We start from the raw sequence: 25,095 nt of genomic DNA, 5'->3' as shown, positions 1-25,095 counted from the left end.
ATTCAGCAGGAAGGACGCCATCAGGAAATGGATTCACGTGCTGTGTGTCCTCACTTGGATGTCATTAATAAAGGCTCGTTAAAGAGGGGGCATTTTATCCCTGCCTCCCACTCTTTTTCTCTTTCTGACCGGAATGTCATCCGGGACTAATTTACATGCCTCCACCCCCATTGGCTCTCTGAGTTTCCATTAAGTGGACTCCCTAATTGAAGTGTGAATGACCAGTCTTAAATTACTTTAATTGGATGTTCAGAAAGGTAAAAATGCCTCAGATGCAGTTATGTACATGTTGCGATGGTGGGGGTTCGTGTCCGTGCCTGATAGAATGCTGTAATTATTTATGAAAACAGGAGTGTCTGCTGCTGCTGCCCCTGCATACCTGTAATGAAATGTCTATTATTTTGCCCTTGATTATTGCTCTTTTCCAGAGTGTTCGTGCTGTGTGTGTTTGGCTGTGTGATTGAGGGGAATTGCATGGGCGCCCGCTGGGGTTCCAGTGGGCTGGTCTGTCTACATGCTGCTGATTTGATTTCTCATATCTTTTCACTCTGAGGCAAATGCATAAAAATCACCGGCTTGGGTTTTATATCATTTGTGGTGTTACAGGTGTCATTTTGATCTCTGATTATTCCTATAAATGTGACGACATTGCCCTCACTAGATTAACTTGTGCTGGTTTTGCAGATTTTTTTTTGCACTTTCAAAAGACACTGCATTTTCATTCTCTTTACAATGACTTAGCAAGTTAACATTTCTCAATTGGTACTGCTTGATACAGGCATCACTGAGGTCATGGGTTCAGATGTATACCTTGCATGCAATCTAGGTCGCTTTTGGTTAAATGTGACTGCCAAAAACAGTATACTAATGTATATCTTTCTTTCAGTTGAACAGACAGAACCGTTCTTTGAAGAGGAAGAGTATGCTCTATATATCCCGTCTTGGTGCCGATGTCATCGCTGACATCAATCTTGACGATGAGGATGAAGAAGAACCACAGGAGGAGTCGTCGGGTGTCTGTAGCTCCTCCCACTGTCAGATTGTCATCACAGGTGAGTCAATGCACTGTCCCACAATGTATTGCTTAAAATATCTGTATCACTTTATGCTTTTTGTATCTACATATTAAATGTGAATATAATTTAAATTAATATTAATAATAATATTAAAGAAATATAATTTCTACAACTTAGTTCCTTGTCCTGTATCGTCTATGTTGTGTGGTCGTGTTTTCATGATTCTTCTGAGTTTTAATGAGTATGATATTAAAGACTGTTTGCTTTTGAGCCATTCGTCTTCGTGCACTACTTACTACAGCCTCACGTGACAGTGTGTGAAAGCAGTCATTATATTTACAGTTTGGTGCTGCTACTAGTGCTCAAATTAGAAACTTTACCTTTAAGTATCTAGTTTCTGAGGCTATGATGTTAATTCATATTTTATCCAAAAATAAAATTATCCATCCATCCATCTATCAAGATATTATGTGTATGTATATGAATAAGTAATACATAATACAACACAAAAAATTGTAAAAGTAGTCCATTCAACATGTGCTTTATTCCAAGCCTTACAAGCATTCAATATCTTTTTGTGAGAAACAGTTTCTCTAATTTTAGTGAATTTTTCACTAATAATTTTCCCCTTAGCTGCAGTTCTCAATTCATGATTTTTGGTTACAAGACTGTTCAGTTTAGGCTGTTTTGTACTGTAGGTTTTTTATTAACACATTTCTTGTTAATTCGAGGTAGAGCTGAGAGATAAATTAGAGGTGATCCTGGCTGAGAAGCAGAAGATGGTGATCGATCTGGAGACAAAAAGAGAGCAGCTCTGCCAAACTAGACAGGAGGTATGTGAAAAAAGGCATTTAATCTTGGGTTTTACTGAATTAATGAACCAATACTCATCTTTAAGGTTGATCTTCTATACATAATTTTTAAAAAGGCCTAGCATATACACTCTAAAATCATTCACTTTTTTTTAATGGATGTAAAAACCTCTCATCATGACAGAACGGAACTGTTTTGATCCACCTCCTTAATGTCTTTAGTGTTAACCCTTGCCATGTTTCAAAGTAGCTTTCACTCAGAATAATAACCATTAAACAGAAAAGAGGGGGTTGTCTTTGTGTCGTGTTGTTTAATGTTTCAGATAAACCAGTAATACCCAAATAATTGAAGCCCTCACTCTCCCTTTCTTCCTAAGCTCCTGAAAGAGAAACATGATAATACTGTTTTAATAGCTGAAACATTCCAACAAAAGAAGCTCTTGGGAAAATACAACAGAGGTCAGTTGCGCTCCTGTTCTCTACTATATCCTCTTAAATGAACCACTCTCTCTTTTTACTGCTTTCCAATCCATACATTCATTGATCCTAACCTCTGTACTCACACTCTGGTACATATTCATTCAAAACCTTTATTAAAATGACAAGTGTTACAGTATTTTATGCAATTACTTCCAATTAAGAATGTAGCCATTCCCAAGTTTCCCAATTTTTGTGATGAATTTGAGAACATTGCACATTTGTTGCCTATAATAGAAGAGAATGGTAAATTGAAAGGCACTTGGTGCTTCACTATTTCTTTAGCAATGTTGAATGTATGTTGTCGTTCACTACCGTTCAAAAGTTTGGAGTCAATTTTCTTTTTAAAGAAATACTTTTATTCAGCAATGATGCATTAAATCAATCAAATGGACAGTAAAGACATTTATGTTGTTACAAAATATTTTTATTTTAAATAAATTCAGTTTTTTAACTTGAGTCCTGAAAAGTATTAAACAGCAACTGTGACACTGAAGAGAAGACTGAAGTAATGGGTGCTGAAATTCAGCTTTGTCATCAGAAGGATACATGACATTTTATAAATATATTAAAATAAAAAGCAGTTATGTTAAATTATAATGATATTTCAGAATATTTATTTTTAATCAAACAAATGCAGCCTTGGTGAGCATAAGAGACTAAAATCTTACTGACCCCAAACTTTTGAATGGTAGTGTAAATAAATTACTTATAAAGAGGACAGCAGAATTTTGGGTAAGGGTCACCTAAGGTTACACCCTGAATGCTTTTCAAATTCTGTGCCATTTAGTGAGTGCCCTGTTCTGACTACATCAGAAGTCGAGTATGAATTTATATGGCACCATAAGCATTTCAAAGATTGTGTGTTTGAATTGTATGCCACGGTCATCAAGGCTCCAAACTCTTAACCATCTGAATGCTTACCTGTGTATGTGTGTAGTTTCTAAGTATGCTCTAGATGAGTTTGAGGCCTTACAGGAGGATCTAAAGCTTGAGAGGGACCTGCGTTCTGAAGCAGAGAAGTTCGCACATGAGGTGAAAGCTCAATTTGATTTGATTTCATAATTAATTGAACGAAATGTATTAGACATTCTAGGGACTCTGAATATTTATGTATTTCTGGAATATATTAATTAAGTGGTGGTTTATGTGCCCTCTGTGGGTGTATGAAGATGCTAGTAGAACAGAAGAAGCTGAAAAGACAAAGCCAGATGTTGATCCAGACCGTGTCTCCAGCAGAAGCTCTGCAGAAAGCTCTGGCAGAGATCAACACACTGACACACACTGTTGAGACACAGAGATTGGAGCATCAACAGCAGGTAACACACATACACACACACACTAATCCCCACAGTGTCCTTTAGGTCACAGTGTCCTTAGAGGGTGTAGACTGAATGTCATTAAAATAATAACAGACAAACCAATCACATCAACCACACCAGCCCCTCCCAGTGCCACTCAAAAACTCACACATGCAGTTTATTACTTGCTTGTGTAAAAGGAGAAAAATGTATCACCATTCTGTATTTAAACAATCATTATCGTATGATTAAAGGATTAGGGGAAATGGTTGGAGTCAACTTGACTTACTTTGAGAGCGTTTATCTGTCACCACTATAGATTTTATATATGACATATTTAATATGACAAGAACATGACTAGTCACTATGTTGCACTGCCTTAAAAGGATGGTTTACCCCAAAAAAGTCATAATTCTGTCCCACCCATGTCGTTCTCATATACATCCAAAACTCAAAAGGAGATTTTTAGCATATCAAGTGTCCAAGCTGCTATTTTCTATACCGTAAAAGTGTGTGTGACCCAGAGAGAGACTGGTCAACATTTAATTTGATGACATAATCTTCACATGATGATTTTTCATTTTGTAAGTGAATTTTTTTTTTACAGTTCAATGATCACATTCCATTCTAACAACCCTTGTTTTTGTCTTTGATTGTTGTGCTGTGTTTATTTCGGCGGAATCTAGGTAAAAGCTCTTGAAGAACAGATACACGGCAGTGAATTAAAGAAGCAGCTGACAGCATTACGGAGACAGACAGAATTGCTGGAGGAGGAGAGAAAAGAATGGCAGCACAAACACACTAAAGCTGAAACTGAAGCCAAAGACCTCAGATTCACAGGTACCAGTGTTGTGATAAATTCAGTGTTTAAGAATTAAAAGCTGTTCTGAATTCTTCATCTGCAATTGGAATTGCATTGGCCACAGGAAGTTGGAATGACAGAAAATTGCCGTTTAAATTTCATTCAAATTTAATTCCTCTTCCTCAAGTTTAAATTCAATTCTGGATATTGTTTGATACCTCCGTTAAAATTTCTTGAATTGAGCTGGAATTTAAAAAGCATTCTAAATTCAGAATGATGTACAACTCTGACAGGTTCACATATTTCCAAAAACCACACATAGGGCTTCATCAGGTCTCGTCTGTCGTTAAGTTGTGTTGGAGGACAGGTGCCTGAAATTCAATTTCTCTGATTTTCAGTTTTAGATACACCACTGTTCAAACGTTGTTGTTGTTGTGTGTTTTTTAAGAAGCCTCTTATGCTCACCAGGGCTGCATTTATTTGATCAAAAATACAATAAAAACAGTAATATTGTGAAAAATTATTACAAAATAGCTCTTAAAATAGCTGTTTTCTATTTTAATGTATTTTAAATTTAATTAATTTTCAATTTAATGAATCCTTGCTTAAGTATTAATTTAATTTCTTAAAAAAAAATTGAACAGTAGTGTATGCTACACTTGCATAAATTCAGACAGCACTCAAAACCAACCAGGTGTTTGTATCTCTGAGAACCCTGTGTGTTTTGCAGTGGAAGAGCTTAAAAAGAAGCTCCAGCAGATCTCCAACCCACCAGCAGCTGCCCCAGCACCCCCTCCGCCTCCCCCGCCCCCACCTCCTCCGCCTCCACACCCTGCCCCCTCAAGCAACCCACTCAGGTGAGTGTCTGTTTGTGCCCAAAACCATTGAAATGTGTATACATCTTCTTTTCAGAGAGTTTGCATTTGGCAAAATCCAAAAAAATCTGTTTTAAAAATCTGATGAAAACTGGATGAAAATGAAAACTTTGCTCATTGGGATCAGGTTCAATGACATTTTTCTTGTTGAAACAGGACGTTTGGGCAGGACATATTGAAGGGCTTGTCCTTTTTTCTTTTTCTTCTCTTTTTTTCATTGTTTAACAGCCAGTATTTAATTCTTGCTTTTGTCTCTGTCTATTTCAGCTCATTACTGTCTATACTTCGTAAGAAAAAAAATGTGAGCACTGAAATTGCATTAGTGGATAAAGACTCCTCTGAGAAAATCCCAGGTAAAGAGCAAAGCTCTGACACATTTCCATTTCCATTCTATAAATACACTCAGGTTAAATGTTCTGCTGTATGAAGGATGCATGTAATAATTATGCAAAGATTGCATGTATTGATCAGTTAAAAGCAACGTAATCGTAAAAGTGTGTTCGCCATCAAGCCGCTTGAAAGATCTCGGGTGTTTATGTTGACCCTTTTGATCAGTGTTAATTGAGATGCTGCAGTGTATTCAATCAGATGGAATTTAATTAATATATACTATTTCGCATTAAGTAAAGTTCTGTTCCTCATCACAGCAGTGGGAAATAATAAAAGACTTGGGTCAAGTTCAAGTTTGTCCTGAGCCATTTCTTTCAGCCTTGTACTAAAAAAAAATGGAAAGGAAGAAGAATGAAGACATGCAGCTTTTTGCTGAAGGGCAAATACGTTTGTATAGAGTTTGGATAAGTCATTACCCATTTATGCTAACAAAAATCTTACAATTCTTCAATTATTGGCACAGTGTTCAGGTTTATAGAATTTCACTGGTGAACTTTAGCCTTTCCTTATCTCACTAGTGCTTGATTTACTTTTTACTGGGTTTGAGTATTTATGAGGAATGGTGATTTTTTTGAATGGACTGACTAAGATTCTTTTAGTATAAGTGCTGGCCAAAGGTTATATACTTCAGTTGAATCTTTCAGTTGGTCTTGTTAAAGTCAATTTTTATGATCTCATATGAATAGAAGGTTTTTATTGGACTATACTGAGCTCTGAAATGCACTGGCAATTTAGTGTCTTTGGAAAAGGGAATTTTTTTATTTTTTTTTTATTTTTGTCATGTCAGAAAAACATCAGACTGGTAAGCAGATAATATTCACATTTTTGTTCCAGTTAATGACAGAATGATTAAAAGTGTTTCCAAGGCCACTAAACAAAGACAAACATCATAGATCAACTTTCTTTTGATTTGTTTTTTATTGTTTGTGCATGCAAGCTCAAATAGAAACCCTCGCAATTCTGTTTAGTTATGTTGGTATGTCGGATATTATTCAGTGCCTAAATTGACTGCTGATGAAAAGCAGCAGACGTGCGTTTATCTACATAAATGCTGTTTATCATAAGTGCATCTGCATATTCTATAACTGAAGTAACATTCAGGCAATGAGTGTGTGTGGATCTGTGTTTTAATCTGACAGAGAAGGACATCAAACAGCAAGCTGTGGATGAGATGATGCAGCGAATCAAAAACGGAGTTCAACTCCGACGTGTTTCCCAGACAACCAACAAAGCCAGACTTGGACCGGTACATGTTTCATAAAAACTCATACAAAACACTCACAGCCTGAAAACAACTTGACATACAAACTCTCACTCAACTCAAACTCACTTTAACTGCTTTTAACTTACTGTTCTATACAGTTAATCATTGTAAATAAATTAAATTACTTATATGATTGCCAATCAATTGATCAAGTTACTCCCAATTCTACTTTGTTACATGCTAATTGTTCTGATGGGTTTCCCTGCAGAAAGAACGGTCACCGTCAAATTCTGCCATACAGGAACTTCAGGGAATCCTGGTCAGGATTGCTTTATTTATTTTTAATTATAATCGAATATTATATTATTATATTCACTTAAAAATGTATATATTTTTATATGAAAGTATGTTTTTAATAAAAAAACGAATAATGTAACACACAATGGAATTAAAAGCTAGCTGTTAGCATGGTAATGGAATCTTTCTGTTAAGACCTCCGCCAAGCGCCCTGGCCCCTCCTCCTCGCATGGGACACGCCCTCCATCGCCATCACCGAAGTCTGAGCTAGAGAAAGCCCTGCACAGACGGAGGGAAGCATTGAAGACTGCAAATAATAACTGTCAGTCAAACACACACACACATATTTCACTACATTTTCTCTGTCCCTTGAGCCAGATCATCCATTTAACTTTTCAACCTCTTCCCCTCCAGCGAATCCCAGTAGTGTTCTGGATCTGACCCAGATTGAGCAAACCCAGGCAGAACCAGGGCAGGACACAAGGGAACAGGACACACCACTACACACAACAACCACAATATGCACTGACCTTCTCAAGCCCTCATAGGAGCTCATAGGTTGTGAGTATCTGCTCTTTTATGCAGAGCCATACAATACATCACCAACAAAATATGTCTTCCTGCAGCAGCGCAATTCATCCAAACTAACCAAACACATGTGACTACAAAATCGAAATGTCTTGAGTTACATACTATTTTTAAAATGTAATACTTTCAGAAGTTCAGCTGTAATGTGACTTGACAGCAGTAAGCAAATGTGTGTGCTTTTTTTGGATGGGTCAAACTATTTAATCCCAATTGTTCAGCTAATTTTTCTTTTTTGTTTGGTTTAAAGAGTTTTTATATTCAATTTCCATATCTTCAAAATCCATAAAATAATGTATTTTATAAACTGTATGATTCAGCATATTAACATTTTACCATATTAACACTAACATTCAAATGTTTGGGGTCAGTAAGTTTTGTTTTTTTGATCATTGATCAATTGATCAATAATTGATCAAAAGTGACAGTAAAGACTTTTGTATTGTAAAAATAAATGTTGTTCTTTTATCAAAGTATCAGTTTCCACAAAAAAATATTAAGCAGCGCAACTGTTTTTAACCTTGAGAAAAATAAAATAAGCATATTAGAATGATTTCTGTGAAGGATCATGTGACACTGAAGACTGGAGTAATAATGCTGAAAATTAAGCTTTGACATCACAGGAATAAATTATATTTAAAAATATATTAAATTGCAAATCGAAATTATTTTTAGATATATAAAATGTGTGTATATATGTATTTTTGGTAAGCATAAGAGACTTATTACAAAAGCATTTTAAAAATCCTACCAACCCCAAACTTTTGAACAGTATTATACGTCACTTATACAAGAGGTTGCTTGAATGAAAAAAAAAAAAATCGCAAGAGATCTCAGATATTATTATAGTAATCTCAACAATGTTAATTAGCAGATTTGAACACAGTTTGAGACAAAGTGAAGTTGTAACTAACATATTAGTGAAGTTGTATTAGCTTGAGAACATTGCACAAATCTTTTAGTGGTATAATGTTTAGTGGATTTATTTTCTTGGCTGTGATGAACTTTTTAATAGTAGTGAAACGAAATCCCCTCGGTCCCACAGTCTTGTACTTTGGCTGGACCGTCCTCACTGAACAAAGTTATTGACACATGCTTTGTCTGTGTGAGAAGCATTTCTAGAGGGGTGTTGGTGACTAGCCTTGAACATGTGCCAACCTAGTGTGTTTTCAAATGGCTTTGGCTAGACTAGTATTAACCTTGCAGTGTCCCGCTCTGTAATTACAAGGCACTGGTGTGAACTTATCCCCCTTTAAATATCTTTTTACTGTTTCATGAACCTGGATATTTTTTCTCATTCAGCATTGGTCTTTCTCTCACAGAAATTGGTGTTTTCGCCAACAAAAGAGAAGAGAAACAATTTCGGCTCATCAATCACACACGACTATTATTCCTGAGACAATTTTTTTAAATAACAGACAGTGAATTGATGCTATTTATACATCTATTGACTGAGCTGTAATGAAATGTGTTATTCTTTTTCAAATTGTTTACATGCCAACATGACAATAAAGCACTATTGAATAGAATATATAAAGCAGTTTAGTTTAAATGGGTGGCTGAAGCTTTCTGAAAGCATGTGTATAGCCACGGGCCTGAGGAGGTTTCATTTATGGCAGCCCAGAAGAGACATTGTGAGAGGCGGCTGTCTTTGTGACACTCTAAATGCTTCATTTAAGGAGGTCAGACTTTCGTATGGTGGTGTTATATAGAAAAATACTTTGGTTTAGATAGAAATGAACCCGTTTTCTGGAGCCAAAAACAACATAGACTCTTCTTTTAAATCATCAATAGAAGGAGCAATTTTTGAAAGGTTCATGATATTTCTTTTCAGTGTGAAGTTCAAAATGTTCATGCCATCAAATTTTGATTTCTAAGTGATTGCACATTTCTAGTCCCCCCTCCCCACATCAAGTAGGGCTGAAGTGCAATTTAAAAACACGCACAAAAAAAAAAACATGAAAGCGTTTTAATGCCCTTCAAAACTTAAGATGTCTAAATAATTATATACATTTGTGTTCAAAAGTTTGGGGTCAGTTCATATTTTAATGTTTTTGAAAAGTCTTTAATGCTCACCAAGGCTGCATTTATTTGAGCAGAAATACAGTAAAAACTGTAATATTGTGATCCTTCAGAAGTCATTGTAATATGCTGATTTGGTGCTGATCAAAGTTGAAAACAGTTGTGCTGCTTAACATTTTTGTGGGCACCATGATACTTTTTTTCATTGATAAATAAGAACAGCATTTATTTGAAATTAAAAAATTTTGTAACATTTTAAATGTCTCAAAGGATAACTGTCGCCAAAATGCAACCTTGGGTCTTTTTGTTAATCTACCCGAGGTAAACTTTCGTTTAAAACCATAATTAGAATGGAAACGCCACTTTTAAGTTTGACTGTTTTTTCGTTTTCGGTCAAATTGCCTTTGGAATGGGAGTGCTTGGGGCACTACTATGATAGCATCAAAAATATTTTAGTCGAATGCAACGCAACAGGGAGGAGAGTAAAGATGGAAAGCTCTTAAAGCTTATTTCCATATAAATTCACGGATAATTTGTTGTTTTGTCGTTAGTGAAAATCAATATTGACCTTGTATTTGAAAAAGGATCCTCATATAAGAAGCAATACTAAAATTCAGAGTCAGTTCATTCACATTCGGAGATCCACTATTTTTCACTGTCTAAATGCCGGCGGACACAGCTACAGTGAGTTGTTCAAAATCTTTCTTTTTAGTAAACTCTGTGTACACAAACAATGTTCTCAATGCTCGAGTTCATGAGTAGAGCCTCTGGTGATACTTCGAGCAAAGTTTCATGTTGTGTCGAGCCTTCTTAGTGTTTTAAAAATAGCGATTATTGATGCTATCATAGAAGTGCCCCAAGCACTCCCATTCAAAAGGCAGTTTGACCGAAAACGAGAATACAGTCAAACTTAAAAGTGGCGTTTCCATTCTAATTATGCTTTTAAACGAATGTTTACCTCGGGTAGATTAATAAAAACACCCTAGGTTGCATTTTGGCGACAGTTATCCTTTAACTGTCTTGTTTTGATCAATTTATTGCATAAAAGTATTAATTTCTTTAAAAAAAAAAAATCTTACTGATGGTTGTGTATGTGTTAAAATAATCCAAGCAAATAAATAAAACCATTTAAAGGGAATAAGGTCTTTTTGATAGTCTACAAGGCTGGAAATTCATTCAGGATGGGTTTGAATCACTTGCTGTTGACTTGAGGTCAGCGATTAAGTGTTTGCTTGGTTCATTCATTGACATTTTCGATAAACATCTTTCCGCTGTGAATTTGATCCTTGAAATGCTGTATCTTTCCTCATCCAGTCCGCAGAGAAGCATTTTATTCTGTCCTAAACGCACACTAGATCAGATTTATACAATAGTGTGACGTTTTTCATGCCTCGTTACACAACAGGATTTCATTTCCTCCGGTGAGCTGCAGCTGCTGTGATGTTGTTGTTGTGCAGTGAAACAGGAGATGTGTGTGTCTGTGCTAAGGCTCAGTGACGCTTTCACACACTTAGGCACAATTTCCAGTGCGGCTTAGAGCTCTTCATGGGGTTAAATCTTCCCGGACACAAGATGAAACTTTATTCCCTACTCACTCTCTCTTTCTCCCCTTTTACTCTGTTCCTCACCTGACCCTAGTCTGCAACAGATAACACACACTGTACACTCCCAATTCAAGGCTGTGTTTGAGAAACTTTTTTTTTTTTTGCCATTGTGAATAGAAGAGCTTTGTGGAATTTCTTTCAGATTTAGCTTCAAGTCTAAGGAAAGCCATGAGGTTGTTTGTAATGCCACTTGTGAATTTGGTAAACAACAATGTTAAATGTTGGTTAAACTACTGTTGTTCATGAAAAACAATCATATTTTGACCGTTTTGCACACTAGCTGTGTATATAGCATGGATAGAACCGATATGTTTAGGGTTAAAAGTCTTTTGTAAAGTCTATGATGTAAAGGCTATTTTCCATTGGTTACACCTTTATTAATGAGGCGTTCGTTGGTTTGTTGCCTTCATATCTAACAATACATGTTAATGTTCAATCAAATGATCGGCTGAAATAACAAATTCTAGTGCATTTAAAAAAAAAATATATATATATATATATTTGGGGGACATTTTAAGTAGAAATTTGGTCCAGTGACACTGTATTAATATGCAGTTAGTCACATTTAAAGTAAATACTTTATAAAACTTGGTAACAATGCTAACTTTTTTTTGTTTTGTTTTTCTTTCATATTTAAAATATTAAAAAAAATATAAATATTTTCCTCATATGTTAATTGTTTAATCATTGTTTAATATCATGTAGGATATAATACTATACTAATTGTACAATAATCCTAATTGTATAATACTACTCTATATGCCACTACTGTGTGTGAATATACATAAATATATACACAACCTTCAAACTAGACGCAGAAGAGATGAGATCACTGGGATGATAAATATTCTGGAAAGCATCTGGATCTTTTTATAGTGAGAAAGTTTTTCATCAATTTCAACAAGCATTCCCAGCAGCTCTCAAAAGACGACTGATAATCAACTCACACTTTCACTAGCTCTTCTGTCTTGCTAGCGTATTTTGATCTGTTGAAATGTCGCCATTTGTTGAAGATGCAAGTTGTAAACGAGTAAATAGCTTATTCAATTGTAGTCTCTCCATCTTCTTCTGGCCTACATGTTTCTCTTAATCGATGTACTATAGACATTCTGTCAATCTCAACAAGCTTATAATCATGAAACGCCACGCCGCAGCCGTTTCTGTCCGTCTTACTGTACGTTTCCTTTTTTTATCGTGTTCTGTAACACTCGTCTTGCGCTTGTCTCAAAACCCTAGTCAAGCAACACAAAACAACCTCAATTTATAGCCCAGCTTGTGTGTGTGTGTATGTGCAAAACACTTAATTTCATCTGTTTTGTTAGTCATTTTGTTTATTTTCCAAACAGAATGATTGCCTGGTGGGGAGCCAGAGTAAGTCTCCAGAAACCCCCTCCACTCCTGCCGTGTGGAAATCGCTTTTTTCTTCTTCACAGATGTCAACCATTGTACACTTGCTGTCAAAATGCTGTCTGTTCTGCATCATGTAACTTTGGTGCACTTTCTCTGAGATAGGCGTTTCTCTCCTTTAAAGGTGCAATGTTAGTCATTTAGGATTTATATAAATCAATTAAGAGGTAAACAAGATAACGGACATGTTGTGAGTTGGTCGGGAGCTGAACGCATCACATTCTTGGAGAGTTTTCTGTAGTTTGGCAGCGCAGCTGTGGGTTTGTGTTTTCTCTCACTTGTTAACACAAAACAGTCCATTCACACTCTTTCACACAAACACATAAACACACACTAACACTTGTATGAAGCGGACACTGCTGCCCTTTTGAACAGGCTGGATAATTGGCCCCATTCAGTCACTGTGTGTGTCAGTATCTGTTGTCTGTATATAGTGAGAAGAGGATGTGGAGAAGGAAGTGATGGGTTGTTTTATGCCTCTTCATAATTGAAGAACAGCTTTGATTTCTCAAAAAACCTGAGAACAAATGGGGGAAGGAGTTCATTGTCTGTTTTTTTTTTTTTGTTGTTTTTTTTAATCCAAGTAGCATTTTAGAATTTAAATTAATAATACTAAAAGTATTTATATATTTAAATTATGTAATTAAAGGCAGAATTTCTGTATTTAAATATAATGTGTAATGTTTCACAGGGCAAATATATTTTTAGTATTAAAAATATTAGTTTTTATTAGTTAGTTTAATAGTTTTTTAATTATTTTTTTTAATTATTTTTTTAAATAGGTCCCAGTATATAACAAATTCATTTTGGATTCATTTTGTAATAATAAAGTATTTTTTATCTTGCAGGTAAATCTGAAGCACAAGGAATGGAAAATACCTCAGGAAGGAAAATATTGACAAACAATATTTTGTGGGCAAAATTTGACATCGATCACAATAATTATATGGTTTATGTGGAAATGTTTACTGTGACAAATATTAAAATATATTTTAAAAGAAATTGTGTGGGCTTCATTAAAAAAAAAACTATTTTTATTTAATAATGTTCTTTTTCTTTTTTCAAAAATGTATACACCATCTATTAGCACAAAAAAGATATTTTGACGTGAATTATAATTGATCTGAATTTTGATGTCATGCAGTCAGTCAGGTCGGACAAACCCTACTGTGATAATGTTAGGCAGACAGGAGCTGAAGTAACATCAAGACATCATTTAGTAGAGATGGTCACAGAGTCACAGCCGCTTCCAGAGTTAAATGCTTCGGAAAGATCTGACAGAGGCTGGTTTTTTTCTCTAGCACCTGCAAGACACAAAGGTACTATACATTGAAACACACTAGTTTTCTGAATATAGATGCTACTAATGGCGGTTTCCATTATGTGAGTGTGAGAATGTGTGAAAGAGAATCGTACCCAGGTTCCCCTCCTGCTCCAGTTCCTCTTCTATCGCCATCAGACGATTGTATTTGTCCATTCGCTGTCCTCCTCTCAACCCGCCCAGTTTGAGAAAGGACACGCCTGACCCTACGGCCTTTAAACACATACATATGGTGAGGTCCCAAAACTAAAAACCTGGGACTCAAAATCTAATTAAACTGATACATTTTTAGGACTTTGAAAAATGTCAAACAAATCAAATGAAGAAATATTTAAGACTCAGCATTATTGGTCACTAATCAAATCAGCAAAACTCTTTTTAGTTTTTTGTGCAAATATGCTATGATAATAGTTTATAATACATTTTTCTTTTTAATTAGAACAATTATTGGTTTGTGTTTAACACGTTTCGTTTCAAATGTATGATAAAAATGTAATTTCATTGACTTAATTAGTTGTTTGACTTGGATATTCATAGGCACACATTCAGGAACTAAATGATTCTGATTTCACTATTATTATTATTATTTATTAAAAGACATAAATTCCCTAGCAAGAAATAAATCAAGAAGTATGACCAACCCACCAAGTCAACAATTGATGTATCACCACAGCCTGCAGCCAGCATCGTCTCTGCATCTCAATCCACAGAGGGAAGACGTGTACTTATTACAGGCAATATATTTAGACTTGGACATTGTACTTTTACAAATTATTGTCAAAACAACTTTTTTGACAGTTGGCACTTAGTGTATGGTTTGCTTATGTTTGGAGCTTACCTTTCTGCTCTGCTATGCTTTGTATAAGGTCAGAGATGGTCATATCATTGTGAAGCCTATTAATGACCCCAGTGACCCCAGGTGGGAGGGGTTTGGCATCACTCCAGCGAGGACAGAGATTGAATGCAGCATCTGCAATCAGGCAGCAAGTTTGCCCAATCACTGAGGCCAGTCTCTCCCACTGATCTACATCCTAAACTCAGAGACACGCCGTCAGTTCAACCATTCCCCAGTCTACCAGATGGCACTTGGTAAAGTCACTTTTATTGCTTTAAGGGGTTAAATGCATGTTTTTTTTAAACTCACCTCTTTCCTGAAAGGATCAATGAGAGATTTGATAGCTGGATATTTATTAATCAGCCCCTCGTACATGTCCACCAACTCATCTGGGGATTTGTGACAGCCTGACATTACCTCATACTTCCCACGTGACTAGAAGACAGCAAGAGAAACGTTTAAAATGGTTACTGTATGTTGTTAAGACTTTAATTTTTAACGTGGTGTTGCATCTAATTTAGTACTTGCATAAGTGAATATGAGCCTAACAATTTCCCTTTTCTGTCTTCCAATCACTCACATAGTCCATGAGGCTGTGTGCTGCACAGTTTATGGCCAAGCGCAGGTCTGAACCCAGAGGCAATGCCAGGTTAGCACACGCCTCTGTGACCAGATCAAGAGCCTGTTCGGGATGTTCAAACCCCACCTGTAACGCTCCCTCATCGGATACACCTATAGGCTGAGGCAGTAAGAGAACAGGTGAGTGAGAGAGGAATATGATGTTGAAAAGAAATAAAAAGTCTCATAATGAAATATTGGCAACATATGGCAAAACTTAAATGGTTAACAAGTTTCAGACTGTATACTAGTTTGGGGTCATTATCTTAACCTGCACAAAAGTTCTTAAAATTATTCATGTTATTCACAGAATTATTTGTTTACGTGCTCTACAGTTCAAAAGTTTGTGGTCGGTGAGATTATAAGATTTTTTTTAATGTTTTTGAATGTAGTCTCTTATGCTCACCAAAGCTGCATTTATTTGATTCAAAAATATGGTAACACAGTAACATTGTGAAAGATTATTACGATTTAAAATAATGTTTTTGATTTGAATATATTTTAAAATATAATTTATTCCTGTGATGGCAAAGCTGAATTTTCAGTGTCACATGATCCTTCAGAAATCATTCTAAATATTCTGATTTGATGCTCATTTGTTTGATGTTTGATGCTCAACATTTCTTATTATTATCAATGTTTGATGCTCAACATTTCTTATTATTATCAATGCTGAAAACAATTGTGCTGCTTAACATTTTTGAGGAAACCACAATACTTCTTTCAGAATGTCATAATGTTATGAAGGTTTTCACTGAGGCTATTCACAGTGCACCAGTAATAGCCTCCCATCTAAACATAAATATATATTTATTGTGTGACATGCTGTTAAGTGGTTCAATCGCCATTCATAAGCCCTGCACATGATTTGGGCCTGTTTATTTCATTCAGATGGTGATGTGCAGATAATTATCCCATCAAAGCATCAAAAAAATCCCCACGTAATTTGTGTGCTGCTTGATGCTTTTGTGTGAGCCGGAGCATAGAGCATTATGTTCCTTTTGTCATTGAGTCAAACCATATGAGAGCATCCTTACCCCTGCTTTATATGCCGATCCATTCAAAACTCTCCTCATTTCACACTGCAGCTCAAGACCCATGCCGATGACCTACAAGGCCAACACACACATACACTAAAGACAAACAGTAGGGATATTGGAAGTGAGAGCAGTCAGCACAGTATTGACACATCTGAGCCATAAAAACTTAATTTTCTCAGAAAGTTGGCTAACGTTCTGGCAAGGTTCTCTTTATGAAAGTTATGAACAAACGTTCTTCCAGTAACGTTAACAGAATGTTCGTTCAAAGCCATCTGGTCTTTAATAATGTTAGCAAAGACACATTCATAATACATTGTTCGTGGAGCCTTTTTTTAGTTGGATGTCTGTGTAAAAATTTTCAATATTACTTGTTTCAGTACATTCAAAAGTAACATTCCCATAATGTTTTATGTTCCTTTAACTCTTTCCTCTCCAGCGTTTTTTTTGTTGCCAGCCAGATACATTTTTAGCATTTTCGCAAAAAACGTTCATATCCCCAGAATATTTTGTTATATGAATATCTGAACATGGAATATATCAAAGCAAATAACAGAACCTCTGCTTTTAAACAACAACAACAAAAAACTTTTTATTCTAGCTTCATTTATTCTTTTACATCAACACTTGAAAAATTGGATTTTTGTCAAAGACTACGTCCGGATCGGATTCACAAAGATGATCAAATCACTTGTATCACTTGTTTTTGTTCCTTCTTCGCCTGTGTTTTGATCCGGAGATGCTGTACTCTTTCAGAAGATGCATAAAAGCGCCCCTTACTATATAACAGTGAAAACATGGATTGCCTTCAGAGTGTTTGTTTGTTTGTTTTAATGTGAAAAGGTGGGATCTTTGAGCATATGCATACTTCTCTGACTCTTTGCGACAAGCTGGGCATAAGGATGACCTCCTCCAGAAGGTTGAGTTTACCCTCAGAGTTCTTTCCACAGCTCAGGATTGTAATCATTGGCACAGGCAGGTGCATCTCATTCTGAGCCTAAAGCAGTTCACAGGAAGTGAAGCAAAAGGATAAAAAGGAGATTTACATTAGTATAGTATTCAGTACATTTCTGTATAATAATTCCATCAGAACACAAGCCTTCTCCCACAATGCAGTTCTTCTCAAGTACACGGATGTCCACTTGACGATTAAAACATGTATCGTGTGTTTTGTATTTACACGCACTTTAAACGTTAATATTCTTATTCAGCGTGGATACATTAAATTGAGCAAAAGTGACAGGAAAGATTATACGTAATATTATTTATATTGTTACAAAAAATATTTTAAGTGAATTCAAAAATGTTTCCACAAAAATATGAACAGCCACTACACTGGTTATAATTAAAAAATGTACTGTATTTTTGATTAAATAAATGCAGCTTTTTTAAAGCATAAAAATGATCATAAAATCTTACCAACCCCAAATTTTTGAACGGTATTGTACCTGCAGGACTCTTAATGATGTGATATGTCGGTATAGGGGTGCTCCTAAAAGTCCGGCCGCGGTTTTAGCCACCACCAAAGAAACAACAGCAACTGCCGTGGCCCCTGGCAGCCTCGGCTCTGGGGGCTCTGCAGGAGGGAGGAGCTTCTCCGTACCGTTTCCTTTTTTACCTGGGAACAAAGACAAACACATCAAGAGAAAGTGCAGGGGACGGAGAGGTCAGATTAAAAGATGTGCAGTTTAAAGTGCACAGTTATCATACATCACCTGAATCTTACAAGAGAGATGAAGCAGCAAAGGTTTCAGTTACTGATGCCATCGTAACAGGCATATTTATGACACTTGATTCATTTATTCCTCTAGCAGAAATGTCCAATAATAGCAGGTTTACTGAGATTAAGTGAGAAGCATTCAACTGATCGTGTGATGTCGACATAGCGGTCAACGCGAGAGACGACACACTCCTTTTAGAATAAAACCGCTCTTTCTAGGTCACTGATATGACTGAAGGCCATCATTTCAAATCATTTTTTCAAAAGTACTATTCATTTCTGTAGGCGTAAAATGTTTTCTGCAGTAGGAAAGGTTTCTTAGGGCATATTTAAATATATCTGTGATTTCTCTAAGATAGTTTGGATTAAATGAAAGGGTGAAATGGAGTCACCGTCACATAGATTGCTACTCAACTCAGTACAAGCTGCTAAAGTAACTAAAAGCAGCTCCCAGAAGGGTTTCTGTGAAAGAGAGAAGTGTGGAATCCTTCAGACTGCTTTTACAACAGCTGTGAGATTGGCTGGAGTCTTGTTTAACCTCCTGTCCCACAGACATGACTTGCTACACTAACATGGGTTGCTGTCCTCCTTTGGCTCCCTCACTTAAGCTGTCTCTGATCTCTCTAATATTCTGAAATATGTATTGTGAGAACTCAAGTTTGCAACACAACTAAAAACCCTGTAGAAATGGCAAGACATTAAGCTCCTTTACCTTTATCACCACCTTTCTTGTCTTTGGCAGGAGCCAGTGTGGGAGTGGCCTGGGGCGGAGCCTCAGACACTGTTTCATCACTCGACTCCTCCTCCTTCTCTCTGTTAAGACTGTCCTTGTGCTCCAAGTAACGTGCCATGAAGAAATCTCTGCAGAACATACACACAACCTCAGTCTTGCATGTGCGTATTAACGCCTGGTTATCATAGCAACCTTCGTGTCAAAATTTGCGCGTGTATTTTCTATTGAATGTGTGATCACCTGAGTATTTTGTCTACGCTGTTTTGGTCCGTGGGGTTGAAGCCTTGCAGCATTGGACTGAGATGCTCTCTGATCCACTTCAGAGCTGTTGTGTTGGACAGATGTTGCTGGTCGCTATTAGAAACCGCCTCTCCTGACTCTGCCATACCATCACAAGGGTCCCCCATCACCGCACTGCACACCATCTATGATTTACACAAAAGCTCATTCAAATTCAAAATGTGCCACTGTATTTTTAAAATCTGGTTATTCAATTTAATTCTAGGCTTATTTAATTAGTCTGATTATTCAGAAGTATTTAATTTAATATTTTATTTTGGCTTTATCTTAGTTACCAAAAACCATTTTAAATAGTGTTTTACTTGCACTGAAAGCACATGGAGTCGTGGACTGTGTTTTTATATGGTTAGAAAAAGTGCTCTTGTATAGATTAAAAAATCATTTCTAGAGAAATAATAAAAATAACAACAATAATAATAATAATATAAAGATATAATAAAAAAGTTAATTACAGCACTTATTCGCGCACACAGCTTCAGCCTTTTAAGAGATATTCTGCTGTTTCTTCTAAAAAATGAATTAATAAACAGGTTCATGATCAGGAAAAGATCAAGATCTGAATATAATAATCTGCACATGAACTGTTGATCTGATGTGTGCTGGTGTTTGTTACTTGATGTCAAGATCTTTGGATTTTGATGTCAAAATGTGTGGATTTAACAATTTCTTACAATAGAAATGTAATGAGGATGCTTCATTTATCCTGTTCTTTATCTCTACACTCATACTAAACAGTGCTGTAGATGAGCGATTGCTTCAGTAGAAGCTGAAGATGAGTGTGTTTGGGTTTGGCTAATGCTAATGCATTCAGAAAGTTCCTTTGAAAAGTGTGACATCACGTTCCAATACTGCCAAAACACTGATTTGAACCTGGGCAGTGTTTGCAATCCTCTCTTTCTAACAGCTTTTCTCCCAACTTTTCTATCCCTCTTATGTGCTGTTCTCCTCCCCTCCTCCTTTCACCTCTCCTCTCCTCCCCCCAGCTCATGCCTACAGTCGGCTGTTCCCTGTCCCGCTGTATTACCGTCGTGAGCTCTGAATGTGCCGAACCAAAACAGCAGCGCTCTCAACTGCAATATGGCCACCGTGCCAGAAGGCATAATGCTTACCTCGCAAACACAAACAGAGCTTCAGAGAGAGATCAAAACAGACGGAGAATGAGAGACGGAGAGTGATCTGATGGTCACACATAGTGGTTGGTTGCTGAGGCACGTGCGTCACTGTACAAACGCACAAGCTCTCCTACTCTAATTGTTCTGTGTTTGTCTGTGTGCATGAGTATGTGGACACGCTGTGACCTAAATTCATCACTGTGTCACTACAAATTTCTCCTGTGAACTGTACAGCATGGTGCAAAGGTTACATGGTGGACGACCAGTTTCTGGTTCCCCATAACCTTCAAAACAGAGACACTTAGATCTTTGTTGCCTACAAAATCAACATCTGACTGATGTTAATTTAATTATTTTAGGCCTGCTTACTGTAATACAGCTAAACCCCATACATGTGACAAATTGGTAGCTGCTCTGAAATGCAGGAAAAACATGTGGATGATTTCAGAATCTACCTTTTCCTCATTTCTGATGATGCAGTGCACTTTGGTCTGAACTGCTGTCAATCCTCTTCCGTCGAACACCTGCCTTCCGGTGATTTTACTAATCACTGGAGTACAGGAGAGCCTGGAAAAATAGTTTGCCTGAAAGAGCAGTTATTGATTTCGCATCATTATGTTGGTGTGTAAGTTAATGATGGGGATCTGACCTACATAAATACTGACTTCATTCTGGTAACGTTAGAATAACATGTCAAATGGACTAGACGTAATGTCAAAAATGCCATCCGTAATTCTAAAACGGGCATCACTATAATTCTAAGACGAAACGTTTACAATTGTCATATCTCAAAAGCATAAGTATGTTGATTTGTCCCACCAGATAACCATAGATATCATCCGGCTTCTGCCAAAACATCTCGTTCAAGACGCTCTCTATCTTCCGCGGCACCCCGTTGGACCTGTAATACTCTGCGGCTTTGTTCTTCAAGTCGTAAAACTCCTGGTCCTCTTTTGATACTCTGCTGTGGCTCACGAATCCTTTATATGACATGGTTGTTTTGGTTTACGACAGAATTTCTGCATTTGTTTACAGTCTTTCACTGTCATGTGCGCGTCTTCGCAGGGTTTGTTGATGATCTGTGGTTGCTCGGCAACCTCAGATGTAACACCGCGAGAATTGAGAAAGCGTTTCTCTTTCAAAACGCATTTAATTGGAACGAGTTCAATATCCATTTTGACGCTGTTGTGGCCTCCATAAATCTACAGGACCCTCCAATCCCTCTTGACGTAAAATGCTATGTTCATTGATGCACAGTGTTTTAGGTGCCTAGTAACTCTTAACAATATGATAAATATTATAAATATTATTTTTTTGTCATTTATTGTAATTTTATGCATTATCAAACTTAATTTAAGAAGAAAAAAAAAACTACATGCACTCGCAAACGTTGAGATGAAGAACTGGCACCATCCTTCGTAGCCTTAACAATAAGGCCTAGGCTAAAATAGTTTTGTAGTGGCATATAGCCTATGTAGCCTATATTTTATTTATTTATATAAATTATTATTTTTTTATTTCTATTCTATTTAAGAAAAACATGAGCCATAAACTTCACCATATCAAAATATTTGGCCGCATTAATTTGTGATTTGGTTCTAAGTGTCAGGCTGTTGGTTAAGAGCTTTACGGAACCTGCGGATTTAACACTTATTGACGTTAATCTTACACTCGCGGGCGCGGCCCATGTGATATCAATGAAAATTGCAATACAATAAGGATTATTCAGTGTTCAAGAGAACGTCCGTTTAGTTGAAAATATTATAATGTTATCAAAGATACCCTGGTGTCGTGTCAGTATAGGGTCTCCAATTTTATAAGGCATTTTAAATTTCACGTGAGTAAAATGTCTATAATAGATAATTTAACGCTTTGTTTCACCAGGCATTTCTGTTACGTTTTTATAAAGCCTTTATGTCTATAAATAGTTTACTGTAATGGAAAAAAAACTGAATTTGATTATTCTACGTGTTCAAAATAAAACAAAAACAACGAAAAAGGCGGTAAGGTAAAAAATAAAAAACACCGCGAAAGTCATAACATAGTCAGATATTATTATTATTATTATAAATGCTTCAAAGTGTGGATTTGTTGCTGCTGCTTAGCCCATCTGATAAGCTATATCAATGTAAGCGTAGACTATACAAAATTATTGATTGTAGGCTATCTAATCTATTGCACTCCACATTAATTATTCTACCAAGTGCAAGAGTTGTTTCCATTTCATGTTACATTTAGCATATGCCAATATATATTAATGTCAACAAAACAATGTTATAAAATATTTACATGTCTGAAAAGACAGGCTATACTTAGCCTAAACCTCAGTTTCAGGACTTTTAATGCGTCTTGTTTTCAAATATTTAAAGGTTTAAAAATAAATAAACAAAATAATTTGCAATTAATGCTAGCTATAACATGCGAAGTTATTATCTTATATTATATGCGAATATATTATCTTATCACTGGTATATTTCACACTAGTGAAGAAAAGGCTGCAATGTGAATACATTTGTTTTGGTTCCTTTTTAAAATTCACCAGGACGTTCATGGAACAAAGCATGTAATTCTAAGTCCAATATAAAGTATGAATTATTACAAAGATATTATTTTAAAGTTTAAAGTATAATTTAATTTTATAGGCTTTTTCTGAATCTACATTTTAAATCTTGCATTTGCATGAATTTCTTCAAACATAACATTTATAGCTGTGAGTGCATATAGCTTTTTAACGATATCCTATACAATTTTGCAAGCAGTATAGCAATAAATTATGGGAATTATTAGTAACTAAACACGTATATTGAAATGTTTTGATTTAGGAGTTTAAAGAGAGGTTTATTAAATATTTATTTTGCCACCACATATATCAAATTTTTGTTCTCCCTGTTGACTGTTTAATATTAATTTATTCATTTTTTTTCTGTGTTCCTGTGCCGTATTAATAAAACATTTAGTCTGCAATGTTGTGAGCTATTACTTTATCCCAAAATCCAGGATGCGTCTAAAGGTATGAAATTAGAGCACAGCAGCGTCAACGGCACAGTTTTCTATCCAGACTTTTATCATAGGCCTATATTTGTACGAGCTAAAGTGAGAATTAATTTATATTAGATTTGCATTACATTTTTCAGGTTAGGATATTTTCACCCAAGTTAGAATTCGTTGGCGAAAACTATGAGCTGCCTATAGCCTACAAATCAACTTGCGTTGTTGTTAGTTCAGTAACGTAAAGGTCGGTGCCTTGATTAACGAGGGAAAGTGAGTTTATGGTTTTTATTTTTTCACGACATGCTAGATTAGGCTAGATATTCGTAGGGTTTGATTATTAAAAGGGATTAGCCGGTGGAAATTAACGCCATCTTAACATAATAGCATTATCAGAATGAATTGAGAGCATTATTAACATGGAACAATATGAAGTCTATATAAACAATCTCTTTTTCCGTTTTCCAAATGAAATGCCTGTGTGGCACGCGCTTCTGCTCGAGACCGGGCTCAGGTTCACGCGGAGGTTAGTCGCTTCAGGACAGGAAGTCATCGAGAGGGCACCAGCGTCACTGACGTCACGGACTAGAGCGCGTTTCATTGGCTTTTCCTGCGCTTGGCTGGGTAGTGCAGATTGGGGGGACACAAATAATATCTGACACAACAAAATGTTTTCCGCATGGAGCAAAAGCAGTATGATTTTAGAGGAATCAGGTATCAATGTTGCATTTTTTTTCTTCTGCGCATCACTACGCAGACTAGAGCATTGCAGGGTGAAACAGTAAACATTCACAGAGGAATTAGTTAGGAGGATGCAGTCCTAAGTTAAGAAGGAAAAACACCTCTGTATTTAGCCTAGGCCTATTATTCCACTCAAATTCATTAAGATATAAAAAAAAAAAATCACATAAATGTTTTCAAATCTATTTCTTGACCTAAAAAAATGATTTAAGCAGATAGCATATTAATGTATCCACTGCGCGGTCACAGTGGAGTTCAAGTGAGCATGCCTGCATGTCTGTCGCCACCAGCCGGTCACGTCTGCGCACTCTCAAGTTCAATATACGCATGCACTCAAAAGCTATTATGTAGTTTCTTTCATATATTATCCCGCCTACGAGAACATGCGCATTTTGCGTTGAACACGCTTCACAAAATTCAGGTTAACTGCCATACAACTAGGCCTATAGATCAATATAATATTTATGTAATTTAGGTTGCAGTGATTGATTAGATGTAGCCTACAGGCTAAATCAAGCAATAGCCTATATAATCTATAATACAATTCTTAATTAACTAGGCTACAACAACAATAATGCAAAACGTTATGCTATAAATAAATTAAAATTCACTACTGTTAAATTAATTAATGTTTATTGACTTACATTCTGTTGATGATACATCCATAGACACTCCATTTAGGACAACCCGAAAGGTGATACAGACAAACCAAGTCCATATCTCCAGCTCTATACTGCATAAGAGAATCGTAAAAAGCACAAACACAGAGGAATCGTAATGCCCTGCTAAGCTGTGGCTAAAGCACCGTTTAAACAGAGCTGTGCCTGTTTTGGGGCGACCGCTGGGCCCTGTAAAGAAGTCCAGGCTCCTGGAAACATCCACATTGTCAAGACATGTG

General features: G+C 36.2%; 2 protein-coding genes across 3 annotated transcripts in view; one reads left to right on the top strand and one right to left on the bottom strand.

The window, feature by feature from the left end:
• shtn1 (shootin 1) overlaps positions 1-13,833 on the top strand; it is a 26,706-nt gene extending 12,873 nt beyond the window's left edge. The window contains exons 5-17 of the mRNA XM_084096381.1: positions 887-1,052; positions 1,752-1,849; positions 2,206-2,287; positions 3,246-3,340; positions 3,478-3,624; positions 4,293-4,446; positions 5,139-5,265; positions 5,551-5,636; positions 6,813-6,919; positions 7,146-7,196; positions 7,370-7,496; positions 7,589-7,735; positions 13,641-13,833. Of these exons, the coding sequence (XP_083952507.1) occupies positions 887-1,052; positions 1,752-1,849; positions 2,206-2,287; positions 3,246-3,340; positions 3,478-3,624; positions 4,293-4,446; positions 5,139-5,265; positions 5,551-5,636; positions 6,813-6,919; positions 7,146-7,196; positions 7,370-7,496; positions 7,589-7,722 (1,374 nt within the window). The 3' untranslated portion in view covers positions 7,723-7,735; positions 13,641-13,833. The remainder of the gene's footprint in view (positions 1-886; positions 1,053-1,751; positions 1,850-2,205; positions 2,288-3,245; positions 3,341-3,477; positions 3,625-4,292; positions 4,447-5,138; positions 5,266-5,550; positions 5,637-6,812; positions 6,920-7,145; positions 7,197-7,369; positions 7,497-7,588; positions 7,736-13,640) is intronic.
• eno4 (enolase 4) lies at positions 7,325-25,095 on the bottom strand. 2 transcript variants are annotated; one of them, XM_084096377.1, is made up of 14 exons: positions 21,288-21,495; positions 20,924-21,052; positions 19,297-19,481; positions 19,036-19,184; positions 18,052-18,221; positions 17,472-17,600; positions 16,604-16,675; positions 15,529-15,687; positions 15,258-15,383; positions 14,952-15,144; positions 14,759-14,811; positions 14,209-14,326; positions 13,956-14,096; positions 7,325-7,453 (listed from the first exon to the last, which is right to left on the bottom strand). In XM_084096377.1, exons 1-13 carry the CDS (start codon positions 21,459-21,461, stop codon positions 14,005-14,007), a joined length of 1,749 nt encoding a protein of 582 aa, XP_083952503.1. In that variant the 5' UTR covers positions 21,462-21,495; the 3' UTR covers positions 7,325-7,453; positions 13,956-14,004. The 2 variants fall into 2 exon arrangements, with proteins under 2 accessions (XP_083952503.1, XP_083952504.1); XM_084096378.1 differs by lacking the exons at positions 7,325-7,453; positions 21,288-21,495 and adding an exon at positions 24,842-25,095 and having other exon boundaries at positions 13,855-14,096.

This window comes from Abramis brama (genome assembly GCF_963993115.1).
Source record: "Abramis brama genome assembly, chromosome: 21".
NCBI lineage: Eukaryota > Metazoa > Chordata > Actinopteri > Cypriniformes > Leuciscidae > Abramis > Abramis brama.
Note: the sequence above shows the minus strand (reverse complement) of the source record. Positions and strands in the feature narration are given on the sequence as shown.

Excerpts from the sequence above, each read along its gene's own strand:
- eno4 (XM_084096377.1), bottom strand. The coding sequence starts at position 21,461 with ATGTCATATAAAGGATTCGTGAGCCACAGCAGAGTATCAAAAGAGGAC. Across the intron at positions 19,185-19,296 it reads AGCGTAGACAAAATACTCAG|AGATTTCTTCATGGCACGTT; the intron begins GTGATCACACAT and ends TATGTTCTGCAG. Across the intron at positions 18,222-19,035 it reads CAAGAAAGGTGGTGATAAAG|GTAAAAAAGGAAACGGTACG; the intron begins GTAAAGGAGCTT and ends CTTTGTTCCCAG.